The sequence below is a fragment of the Sinocyclocheilus grahami genome, unplaced genomic scaffold, assembly GCF_001515645.1.
Source record: "Sinocyclocheilus grahami isolate Dianchi unplaced genomic scaffold, SAMN03320097.WGS_v1.1 scaffold178.1, whole genome shotgun sequence".
NCBI lineage: Eukaryota > Metazoa > Chordata > Actinopteri > Cypriniformes > Cyprinidae > Sinocyclocheilus > Sinocyclocheilus grahami.
Genome location: NW_015505357.1, coordinates 1,189,968 through 1,203,520, shown reverse-complemented (window position 1 = coordinate 1,203,520; position 13,553 = coordinate 1,189,968). Strand labels below are relative to the sequence as shown.

General features: G+C 38.1%; 1 protein-coding gene across 1 annotated transcript in view; it reads left to right on the top strand.

Annotated features, from left to right (window-relative positions):
• Window positions 1-391: 391 nt before the first annotated feature.
• LOC107593992 (carbohydrate sulfotransferase 11) overlaps window positions 392-13,553 on the top strand; it is a 15,716-nt gene continuing 2,554 nt past the window's right edge. Inside the window, exons 1-2 of the mRNA XM_016283921.1 lie at window positions 392-871; window positions 13,445-13,527. Of these exons, the coding sequence (XP_016139407.1) occupies window positions 778-871; window positions 13,445-13,527 (177 nt within the window). The 5' untranslated portion in view covers window positions 392-777. The remainder of the gene's footprint in view (window positions 872-13,444; window positions 13,528-13,553) is intronic.

The following is a 13,553-nucleotide window of genomic DNA, read 5'->3' as shown; positions in this document are numbered from 1 at the left end:
AAATTTCACAAATCCCGTTTTCAGTGCAGCCCATGTCTTATTAAGGGGAGCCGAGCTCCCCCGTAGTTCGCACCCTGCCCCCAACACTGTATAGTATTATATAGTATAGGATTAGACGTTTATAAAAGTGTGTATGGTTATTTTAAAAAGAAAAAATAGCCTAGATGAGATATTCCTTATTTAAAGACATGAAAGCGAATTATTAATGTACTTTAAGTCTGTTTAAGTCTCTTTAATTTTATTCGGTAACGTTAGAAAACGCTCGCGTTTTACGTTCGCACTCGAGGGTTCCAGTTGTTGCGTCACATCCAGGGGCCCCTGGGCTCTCAGCTAGATGCTGGTGGGCGTGACGTCATGCACGAAAGTTTGATACAATGCCCTCCATGTTTAGGGGAAGTTGAGTGCTCAACTGACAACCGTAACATGTGACGCACCGAAGATATGTAGGTGATCAATGGCATTTTTGCTTATTTGACGCGAGCGCTTGGAAAGCGAAGGCTCGCTGAAGCAGAGTTGGACCTGTTAAGTTTTTTGGGTGAATGGTTCGTGTAACACCCAACTATAAAGCGGTCTGTTCTCGGGTAGACAAGCGTCTGCTTTGAGCGTGTATCGGAATTAGTTTACACCAAGTTGCTTTTTGGACTTTTTTGTGTTTCTTTGTAAAATGAGGAACCCGTTGGACAGACGCTTTTAGGATTGTTCTTCGGAGACAACAGCCCTTCTCGGACCTCCGTCGCCGGGCGAGAGTCAGGCATCGTCCGTTAGAGGAGTATCAGAATGATAAAGCCCAAAGTGGGTCGGATGTTTCTGGCGACATGCGTCGGATCGTTTTTCATTCTTATATTATACTTCCAGAACATCTCAAGATCTGGTGAGTCTTACTAATAAAGTAGCGATGTCTGAAGGATTTGTTCTTTTGAGTCGGATCTTTTAAATGAACTGGATCATTTGCGCAAATTGGACCGATTCTGCGGTTCTGAAATCACGCTCACTGAGCCAACAGCCCGTTCCATTCTGATATGTTCGATTCGTATGATCAGATGTCAGTTGTTTTACTCATTAGCTTGTATAACAGTTTTGTCAACACACACATAATAGTTTCGTTTTAGATGTGTAGAAATGTTTTTACTGGAGACATTAATTTTAGTAGGCTACTGTTCACTGTAAATGCTAAATGTATTTCAACCGTTCAGCATTAAATGTTGTTTCAACGTTAAAACAAGAACCGACCTTATTTCAACTATATTTCAATGTTGAAGGTCAGTCATATGCTGGCTGGGTATGTTTTTATATCTGGGTGCAGTCAACGAATGAACTGGATACATTACAATAAAAGTTAATAGAAAAGCTTAGGTTGATAAAATAATCATATGTTTATGTTTATATGTAGCCTACATGTGTTTTTTTTTTTTTTGGAGTATTGTAATATGCAACAGCCAACCCGATCGAATGAGAAAACGTAACTATGTGACAAGGAGGCGAACAACCATACACATCATACAAATTAGTCACTAATTTGCTAAAATAGTTACAAATTGCCATAAGATTGTGTTGGCCACATCCATGTATCTACTGAAATGAAGTTTGGGCTGTGAACTCGGAGCATATTCAGCTGTAAAGTGTACAGCTAATTCTTTTAATCGGTGGAAAAAGGAAGTTAGATAACATGTTTCACCAGCCAAATGTAGGTTACAAATCAGACTTCTTGCAACAGGTCATGACCACATCCTAAATTCGTTCTTGGATTGATGACATTCACCTTTTTAAGCGTTAACTGTGGGCAATGATGGTGCAAGTGCATTTTATCCCATAGCTCCTCCCAGGTCTGGACATCCTAAATGTCTTGGGTCATTGACATCAAGGAATGGTCGTGCTATTTTGCTTTTGTCTGTTAAAGTATCTAAATGTCACTGTACATTAAATGGTGTGATGGTTAATAATCTCGGTTGATAGGCAAAAGGTTGTTGGTTTTAATCCCAAACAGGCCGATCCGTTAACCATTCTATAACCTAAGTTTTCCCATTTTTCACTGGTTAACAATTACTGTTCTAACCTGTGTTGAAAGACTTAAAATGACCTCTTACCCTGTAAGATCTTTGGCCTTGTTTGCACCTGGTTTTAAGATGCGTTTTCAGTGGTCTGATAACATTATGAGCTGAGACGCATTACCGATTACACCTGGTCTTAGTATGCATTTTTAAATGCATTTGCTGTGACCACTTGTGTTCAGATTTCCTCACGTCTTATTTTGGCACACTTGCCAGTCCGGAGCATGAATATGATGACTGAAGCCATTACGCTGTTTATGAGCGAGCAGGAAATGGAAGCAAATGGAAAGGATATTAATGGTAACAGCAATTTCAATCGATTGTTTTGGTGTGCTTACTCAAAGCATGTCCCATAAGGCTCACATTTTAGGTATACGCTACAAAAGATCAAATGCTTTTTTGACTACCTCTGGAAGTGAAAATGGACAAGCTCAAAACATTTATGCCTGTATTTAACGTTGTCCACTTGTGGTCGATGAAAAGCATCTTGATACCAGGTGCAAACAAAGCCTGAAGCAATGACTGTCAGATTGAAATCCCCTGAAAAGCCCAGCGGGCACCTTGGTGTCAAATATTAGTCAAGACATAATCAAGACAACATCATTTTAAATTTCCAGTGGTAATTGGGTGAAAATAGAAAGTTAATCCCACACGTAGACTGTTTGATGTTCAATTTACATCAAATCAATGTCATATCAAGTTTCTGACGTCAGTTTGATTTGCGTATTTGATAGTTTTTTTGACGTCAAACTAGGCCTGGTCGATGAAAGGGTATCGGTATTTATCGACGGTACACCTTCTTCGATAACGATATAAAAAAATGTTAGATATAGTGCACGATATAGGCATGTGCTATGAGGGACAAAGACAGCACATACGAGCATAAGCGCTGTGCCTGCCTGTGATGAGGAGATTGTGAATTTAAAAAAAAAGAATATTAGTCGAATTTAAAATAAACATTTGCATTTGAATGCAAAAATAGTACAGTCAAATGTTAGGTGTGCGTCAGGGAGCACGAGATGCGGTGATGATGATGTAAGTGACGTTGTAGTTTAATGTTTTGTTAGTCTAGCCCACGAGACTCGCAGTTGCTACGTCATTCATTCAAAATATTAGAGAAATATAGTAGCTCAGTTCATAGAAGATCTTGATTAGGTTAAAACCGAAACCAAGCCATTCACACAGAACGCATATTCAGCGCATTTTCTAGATGGATGAATATGACTACTGCACTCGCGACACACAAGAGATGTATAGAAAGCCATGCAAGGTTAAAACAGTTTAAACTTAAACAGGTCACGAATTTGTGGAGGTTTATTCCTTTTCACTGCGTCTCATATGTTTTTAAAGGCAATATGTGTGATGGGCGATTCGGCTCTTTGTATTAAGCAATGCATAAATACATGATGCTGTTTTGTTCATAATTGTTTATGCAATTTATGAAATGATATTTGATTTATGAGTTATTTTAGACATAATGCATGTTTTTTTTATATATATTATAAACCGTTGTCTCCTTGCATTGACAATTTAATGTGCTGCATTATTTTGCTCATTGCACCCTCCTGTGGCTTCGGGAAACAAGCCAATATTTAAGCCTATTTAATCTGCATATAAAACATTAGAAGTTAGATATTTGTTTAATTTTTATTTTGTGTTTGACTGTTAAAACAAATATTTGTTGGTTGTCTCAATAAATTGAGTTACTTTAAAAATGCAGTGGTTAAATGTAATCATCTTTCTATTGCTCTTTTTAAAAAAGTTTATAAAAAATGTCAATAATTATCGATACCGAACGATATGAAACATTATATCGTTGATACATTTTTTAGCTATATCGCCCAGCCCTACGTCAAACCAACGTCTTTTCTACGTCTATTGCCAATGGCTTTAGTGCATTGTCATCACTTCCAACTGACAAGCTTAGGTAGTTAAAGTTTAGATAACACAGACATGCTTGCCACATTAAAGCAGTTCCTCTGACATACTAAAAAGGACATCAAACTGTCTTTAGAGTGCACAAGTGTAGACTTCAGCCTGTTTAGAACAGCGAACAAAAAACGGCTGTTGAAACCCGCTGGAAACAAAGCAGACAGAGAGAAAAACTGCCCCTGGAATGTTTGGAAAGCCCCCACTGGGAGACTCTGGGGCATTCCAAAACCTTTTAAACCTTTCCCCTGATGCCTCGGAGAGGAACGGATCACCTTGAAGAAGGATAGTGTGAGATTAGAGAAGAAGGGGGAATTAAAGGTCAGTGGCTTTGACTTTCCCCAGAGTTTTGGGAAAGGCTTCATATGACCATGTGAGATTTTTCAACCAGAGATTAATTAGATTCATGACATGTAGATTATGGTTAGTTTCCTGTGAATTGTAGAGAGACTGTGAACAAATAGAGATAACCTGGTAGTAATAGCTCATGTTTATTTTTGTTTTTTCATGTTGTAAACAAAACCTCAGTTCTTTCTCTTCGCCCAGGAGACCTCAACGAGAGCCAAGTTCAGAGTCTTTTGGTGAAAATTGTATTATACAGCCAAGATTGCAAAGCTGGCGTCAATGTACTGTAGGAAGGCTTTTCCCCCCCAAATTAAAACAATAATCCACTTCCCCTGACTAGACTTGGCCCCATTGAACTGTTCTTGTTTAGGCTTGTTATAAGGAGTATAACAGCTTTATGGTACATGCTGCTCAATAATAGTTCAGGATCTGACCCTATGTCCTCCTGCCAGAGGCAAATAGCTGATCTATGGTAAAAGAACATCATGTGATCCTTCATTTGTCTTTCCTTAACAGGTGTTTGTAGATCACACCTGCATTTTTGAAGACACTGCTCTCGGTGGGCCTCATTCACAAATAATTGCATACAAATGAGGTGCTCAAAGAAAATTTTCACTGGATTCACATGTTTATACACATACAATTGTTCTTAAGGGGATAGTTCACACAAAAATGAATTTTTTGTCATCATTCACCCTTCAGTTGTTCCAAACTTGTACAAGTTTCTTTCTTCTGGAGATATTTTGAAGAATGTGGGTAACCAAACAGTTGACGCCATTGACTTCCATAGTGTTTTTTTTCCCTCCCATAGCATAGAAACGACTACCGTCAACTGTTTGGTTAGCAGTATACTTCAAAATAACTTATTTTGTGTTCAACAGAAGAAAGAAACTCATATAGGTTTAGAACAACTATGAGTAAATGATGACAAAATGTTCATTTTCAGGTGACATATTCCATTAATCTCATTCTAATATTGATGAATCAAGGCAAGTCATTCTAAACTGGGAAGCCTTTATATAGGCTTGAATGTGATTAAACTAATTGTAGGCTCACATTTTCATACTGTGCATTATTTGCTTAAAGCCTTTTTTGGCTCATAGACAGTTATTTGCTGAGCCACACCCCTTCAATGGTCACAAGGTCACACTTCACAGGAAGTTGGCTATGCTGTATACCATTGTGTCCTCTTTGCTTCTAAAACGTGGTTCCAATAAAAAGAGCTGATACAAGTGATCTTAAAAGTAGTGCTCTCTAGGTGTCTTGGCCTAATACGTGCAGCAGCTATCAGTAATTACCTTAAAATGGCTTTTGTGTTTGTGTACGTTTCTTCACAAAACCACTTGATAACCGTCCTCGTGTGTTGGCGAATTTATCCTGTGATCAAGTTCGCAATAGGAAAGTTGTTTAATTATCAAATATTGAATTTCTCCTCATTCTTCTACTGATATGCTTCTTTTTACCAGAAGCCAACATCAAGAAAACTTGTCCAGCCAAAAGGCAACCAGTGAGGTACAACTAATGAAAGTTTAGTGGTTTGTCCATGAGAAACATATGGAGCTGCTTCCCTTTCTGTGCAGTAAGTGACTGTGAGTCAGAGCACAGATCGAATACTCAGCAGGACTGTGGGTGAGCTTTTGATAAAAGACCTTTTAACATTTCCAGTAAGTGAGGGTCATTTCTTTGACCCTGGCTCCAGCACACCCACTGTGGGCAATTTGAAAGTAAGACAATGTCTCCATCCTTTTAAAAATCCCATATTGTCAAAACTGAAATTTCCTGGCTTTTTTCATGATAACTGAGGTCTAGGTGCTATGTAACTACCATATAAGTTTCAAAACAGTCAGTCCACAGTAAAATTCACACAGCCTGCATAAAACAGCTGTGATTTTTCACGAACCGTTGTGACTTCCGTAAAAAGTTGACGTCAGAACTACACAGTCACCGCCTTCAGTCACCACCCCGAGCACCGCCCTCAGTCCCACTCTCCTTTTGCCAAACCCCCAGACAACATCGCGTCCATGCTATTGCTGAGCAACGACAACACGGAAACATGTCGAAAAGGTTAACTTTAACCACGAAACCAGATCGGCCGACCTGTAACGTTACACTCTCACTCAAAGGATGGACAATCTGACAGGATTGTTACTATGAGGTGGATCACATCTAACGTGTATTTAAACTCCAGTTTCCCCTTTGTTTTGCTTCCTCCAGCTAGCGCTGTGACGTTGGCTGACCCTAGTTACCTGTGGTTGGCCTGGTCATGCGTCACTCAGAAAACAACAGGACAATCAGAAGAGAGGCTCATGAATATTAATTAGACAGGCCAAAACCGACCTGTTCTCAGCAGAGCTCCTGAGAAAAGAGCTGTAAAAATATATTTAGATGGTTTTTGGTACTTATACCACTAATATATATTCTTAAGGACATCAAAACCTAAAATAAAACTCCAGAAAGGTGTAAAATATGGGACCTTTAAAGTCCCAGAGTGGATTTCTTGTTCTCCTCTGATAATACCGTGTCTGCTGAATGTGCAGCAGTTTCGTTGCTTATCTGACCACCATCAGTTTCTGCTGTTCATGTTTACAGAGGCAACGTTGCTGACTTCGCCACACGCCATACTTCTTTTCGCTTGTTTAGTTTGACATAGACAGTCTGATTAATCTCAGTTGAGCATTTTACTCAGCTCCCTCACAGTTCTTTCTGGTAAAACTGCATATTTAAGGGTAATTTTAAAGTAGTTTTAGGTATTCTTGATGTTGATTTTCACAATTGCTTATAGCAGCAACGAGATGGGAAATAGTCAACTAGTTGTCCAACAACTAATTATAGAGGGGTACAGTGTTCATTTCTTCACGGATAATTTGTTCCGAAGCATTTACACCGCATGGCTGTAAAACATGAGCTCACCCATTACCATCTAGCAAACGTCCAATGCTCATGTGAGCCTGTTGGAAAAGTTTATGAAGTTCATTACTCCAGAGGCCTAGAAGCAAAACTCTCTTTTATCCTTGAAAATTGCGGCACATTATGAATTAATTGAAGGTCAAATTGGATTTCGGATTTTTACTTTTTCCAGTAATGCAGCCTAAATTGTTTCCTAAATTGTTTATGTGACTTTTACACATTTTACACTCTAGTTGTAGTAAATTAAAATGATTATGCTCACACAGGTTGGAGTCAGCCTTATCGATTTTGGGATAAACCACCTTGGACGCTACAATCTGAGAATTTAGACTTAAAACTTGTATTTAACAACCGATTTGAATGGACAGTTCAGCCAAAACTGTAAAGTCTGACATCTTTGGCCCTGTCCCAAATGGAACACTTCATGTGCACTTGCGGTCTTACGGACTTACAATGGCCGCCGCATGCGCGTGTCCGTTAAGTCCAAGAGACCGTAGGGTGTCCCATTCGTCATTTTAGCGTTCAGAAGGGTGCTTCTAAACCTGTATGACTTGGTTTCTTCTGCAAGAACACAAAAGAAGCAATTGTTTGTTTTGGACTCCGCTGGCTACGGGCGAAAATACATTTAAAAATATATATTTTGTGATCCGCAGAAGAAAAGAAGTAATTCAGGTTTGAAATTACATAAGGGTGAGTAAATGATGACAGAAGTTTAATTTTTCATTGATCTGTCACTTTAATGTTTGATTTGAAAAGCATGGTTTTGATGCTCTCTTGCACAGATAAATAAACTTACAACAGTTTAAAATCCACTTTCTGACAGGATCCTTCAGGCACATGCGTTTGGTATAGCATCATCAGCCGTCGTTGGTTTGTCTAAACTTTACCCATAAAATTACCTAACTCTGGGAGTCGTTCTGCTCTACGGGGCCAAGTTTCCCAATAGACCTGTTTTATATTTTATGAGGAACGGCGCACAAGATGCTTTTGATTTAACATGCTGCCGGGACATTGGTCAGCCCTCCTGATCCTTCACTCTTCCTTTCAGACAGCTGAGACTGGAGACAGATTTTAAGCCGTCAGAGATTTGGATAGAATAAACAAATTACGCAAAGGACATGAACAGATTGTTTGATTGCCAAACACTGGCACTCGTTTGGATAGAAGGCAATTTCTTGATGTAGAACAGCTTGAGGAACGCAAGTTTGTTGTGTCTTCTCTTTTGTTTTATTAATTTGTTCACGCTTCAGGACTGGGAAAGAGAGAAGGGCATAATAAATAAGGGGAAATTTCCAGCCTAAAATTGAATTTTGGGATTTGGGATGAACAGTCATGGCTCTATGTTAGTCAGGGATAGAGTGACACCCTCACACTGAGGCTCTGAAGAGAAAGAGAGAAGCACAGTCTTTCTTCACATTTCGTATCATATGCATCTCTTTCCGTCTTCTCAATTTCGTCTATAGTTATCAGAGTAAAGCTCATGCTATGAATGGAATACTGTACAGCAGGATGCGCTGGGCCACTTTGAGTGGACGTAACTTTATCCAAATCTCTGATTAAGCACATTCCTCACTTGGTAATGGATTTTGCTTTATGGCATATTAAGGCACACATTGGAGTTCTACTTACTAGTGTGCTTGGGGCAGAAAGGAAAATGATTGCTTTATTTAGAAAACTATTCCCCTCTGCCATGAGAACACTTTATGGCAAGTAAAACTCCTTTTTACAGAAACAGGTCTCAGTAGGTATTCATTAGAATTTCAGCCTAAGCATTTTAATAATTTTGCACTGTAATTTGATCAAATCAGTAATTCTCAATCATGTTTGATCTCGTTTCATAGCTTAACATTTCATTACTGCCTAAATTTTGCAGCTCCTAGAATTATGGCGCGCTTATGTATAGAACATCCTCCATAATTTAACATTCAAGGTTTGACAGAAATAAAAATAAATTCTATGGTCTACATTATATATTAATCTTATTATATATAAATAATTTAAAAGTTTGGTGTCAGTATGATTTTTTTTTTTTTAAATGAAAACTTTTATTCAGCAAGGATGCATTAAATTGATCTAGTGGCTGTAAAAACTTTTACATTGTTGCATAAATTCAGTTTCAAATAAATGCTAAATCAAAGTTCCTGAAATATATATCACAAAAATGTTAAGTAGCACAAATGTTTTCAATAATTTTAATAATAAGAAATGTTTCTTGAGCAGCAAATCAGAATGATTTCTGAAGAATCATGTGACACTGAAGACTGGAGTAATGGCTACTGAAAATTCAATCTTGTCATTACAGAAATAAATTAAAATAAATATGTTGTTAATATATATAAAATAGAAATCAGTGAAAGTAAAAAAAACATTTTTTTACTTTACATTGTAAAAAAGAAAAATACAATATTACTGTTATTATCAAATAAATGCAGCCTTGATGAGCATAAGAGACTTCTTTCAAACAATGTCAAAAAAAAAAAACAATCTTAATGACCCCAAACTTTTTGAATAGTCATGGAAAAATTGTCAATGTTGAGCTACAATATTATACAAAAAACTCTTGTCATTGAGCCCTACAAGGTACAAAAGAGGACGTTGACAAACTAGAAGTTACAGTAAGTCAGTTTCATACTTTTCTGCGGTATTTTAGCCTATGTCTTAATATACTACTGGAAATTGTGTTTTTGAAGTAGCAATTTCTGGGAAAACATACACGAGTCAAGACTTGTGGCAAATGGTTTTAATGCACATTTGCATAAACAAGAACAACTTGTGAAACGTTCTGATTTCATCATCAGACTAGTTTCACTTCTAATTCTGATGGGTTTCATGACACATTTATGATGCTTCCTGACATCACTCACAGCATCCAGGAAGCACAAGCTCTTATGTTGCCACTGTTGTTTCAACCAGAGTAACATGATCCTCAAAGTCATTTGAATGTGTTTCAATGTACTGCAGTCTAATTATATTTAGACTATAGGGGCGAGAGCACCAGCTGTGAAGACAATTGAGAAGATAAATCATTTGATTTCGGGAGTAAAACAAAAACTCAAAAGTCACCGCACAGAACAAAAAACTCTCTCCACACGAGGCCGAGCAGAATTCGATTAGTAAGGGAGCAGTTGCAGCACCGCAGGAGGGCTTCCTGCCCATTACCTTGCAAACTTTTGATAAAAGCCTGCTGATTTGTGTGTTGTCCTCTATAAACCCTCACAGGCCAACATAAATGGCCACAAGCCTGTGTAGCATTCCAGCAAACAACCTTTGTTGTCGCCGCCTGGCCTCGGTTGACTTGTGGAACCCCACTCATAGTGCATACTAACAAGGTTAAAAAGAGACCTCATTGTTGCCCACCTTTGGAAGCCGTTAATGCTTAGCTTAGGGTTGTTTTGAGGAACTCATTTAGTATTTATTTGGGTGATACTGTGTTGTTTAAACTTCAATTTTGTCTTTTTCTTGTAGCAATTCTTTATAAGTTACTATGTTCCTGTAAAAAAAAAAAAAAAAGTCACAAGAGGAAGTTAGCTTGCACGTCATTCTGTGGTTATGAATCAGACAGCTCCTAACGGCCTCTTGCATACACTTTAAGACTTCCTTTTAAAAAAAAGATTCCCATCTGTTGATTATGATTAGGAGTATATTGTGAAAAGACATAATTTTACGATGGCAGCTCTGATATGTTTGTACTTGACACAGACATCAGATTATGGTATTTGGTAACACTAAATACTTCCTTTTTTATGACTTTGTACACTAACATTTAGCAACTGAATTATCTGTTGTGAGGAAACTGACTTCACTGGGTCATAAATATGAGCTTTTGCAACAAATAGGAGCATATTTTATCTCAAATATTTCACATTGAAACGTATGTGAGCAACACGGCTCAAGACTTTATGCTAAAAAAATTTTTTTCATCATTCACTGAGCAGGTCTAATGTATTGGCTGAAAGGCAGACGTTGTTGAGTGGGTGCTAATCATCTGGCGAATTAAGCAATCATGAATATTAATTAAGTTTTATGACTAGATGCTCCCGGAAGGTTACCAAGCAACATCTTCATGACTGAATTAATTAATATTCACATGCCTTAATTTTGCAGCTTATTTATAATACAGGGCTGATAAGTGAACTAGCCGTACAGATTCTACTAGTTGTTTAGAGTACTTGTTATCATGCTCTGGCTGTTTGTTTTTGAAAACTTGCACATCCTTAGTATAGACTTCATTGTGCAAAAGCATTTCACTTGCAAATGTTGCACTGTCACTCTTTACTGTAACTGTAATACAGTAATAAGCCCAAAAACAAAAGAAATATAAGCACATTTAGACTTAATTTTCACTGTAGAAGTTATTCATTTATATGTTGTGTTGGCTTATTTATAGTTTTATATTAATTTAATTTATCCATCTGTCCAGTTGAGTGTATGTAAAGGCTGGGAAAGCCATCAGCGCCTGCTTTCATAGCAGAAATTTTGGTCTGTATATGTACTCAACCCCCTCCCCGTTTCCTTCTTTCTGCCCCTTCCATGTTATTTCATGTTCTTCTTCCCTTCCATTTTCAATTTGATCCTCATATAATTAATATTTTTCTACTAGGTCTTTTGACACTTTCCACAGATATGGTACAAATTGGTTTATAAATTGTTTATAAATTATCTGATTTTAGCATCATTTTTAAATTTAATTATGATGTATTTTTGTGTTTATTGATATAAAAAGACAAAAAAAAAGTTCCCCCAAATCTTAAATGCTTTTAGTTTGTCCTTCTGAGATTGATGATCAGCGTTTTTGAGAGTTAAGCACCTCCTTTCACTGACCATTTACTGAAAAATAACATTTTGGGGTTTTCTTTTTTAGAAGCTATTAACGGAAAGTGCCTTTTCTCTATTTGCCATGATTGTTACTCCTCCACTCTCTCAGTGTCCAGACTTGCTAGCTTGCGCTCCCTTTCTGAGCATTTAAAGTATCCCTTTGACTTAGCTGGCACATGTGTTTCTCAATCTTCGATCACCATGGCAACAGTAGGTGACTCATTTCAAATTGCAAATTCAGATGCAGTGACTAAAAAAACCCACCAAAGTCTTATGTATTCGCTCTGGAAAGTTTTCCTCTATTGGTCAGCCAGAAATCATAGCAGCTGTGCAAAAACGACATACTACAAGTATAATGTCACCCATCTGGGCTGTCTACGTGGGGGTCGTCTCGTCGCGTGACCCGGCCCTAGACTGCTCTGGCTGGATTCCCACGTGGAATCCTGCTCCAGTGTGCTATTAAAAGAATGCACTTTTATGAGAGGAAAATATTCTGTTCCAAGGGAAAGCTACGCATGTGTTTCTGCACACAAGGGCCTTTGATGTGGAAGACTGTGGGAGTGCGTTTGGACCACGAGTGCATCATGATCCAGAGGAATGCCCCATGTGTGTGTGTGTGTGTGTGTGTGTGTGTGTGTGTTTGTGAGAGAGAGAGAGAGAGAGAGAGTGGGTGAGAAGGGGAGTAATGGGGGAAGTGGCTTGGACTGAAGAGAACAGACTGTTCCTATAGAGAATGCAAATGTGAAGGAGGATATTATGGCCGATCAGCTAGGTGCAGGAGTCCGAAAAGGCAGTAATTGTGGACCAGCCTTAACGTCTGGACCCCATATGCTGAGAATTAACAGCTCTAATCTTTTATAGCTCCATAATGTGATCATTCAGACAAAGCGCTTTGATCTCTGTCGTCTCCACACAAGGTCATGAGTCTCTTAACCCCAAAGAAGCTCTTTCGGAGGAAAATTCGAGTGGTGCTTGAACATGCAGAACTTGCTGTCACAATGCTGGGATGTTGTGAGTGGTTGCCAAGGCAGTACTATGTGGTCGCTAGGGAGTTCAGAGTGGTTTTTAGCATGTTGCTATGTGGTTTCTAGGGTTTTCTGGGTGATATTCTGATCAATATATGTTCCTTTAATATAAGCTAATGCACTCAATGTATGGTTAAAAAAGATGTTTAGCATAAATTACTAGTACAGCTCTCAATGCGAGATGCACACCGAAGTTTAAAGCTTAGGGGTTAGAGGCTTGAATTTACAATGACCATATGTAATAGCAATAAAATTAACCAATGTTTACCAATGTTTAAGTAACAAATGTTTAGTGGATGTCTAAATGTTTTGCTTTTAGATCCATTATCTTTCTGTTGCCATTTCTCATCTTTTGCATTTGTTGTGTGCTTGTAGCTTCTGAACAGATTTCGGGCTGGAACAGTTTCTCAGGTAAATCGGGAAGAAGTCCTTTGCAGACTCTACAAGAAAATGACCAGGTATGTATTTCAGCAATGAAATGGGG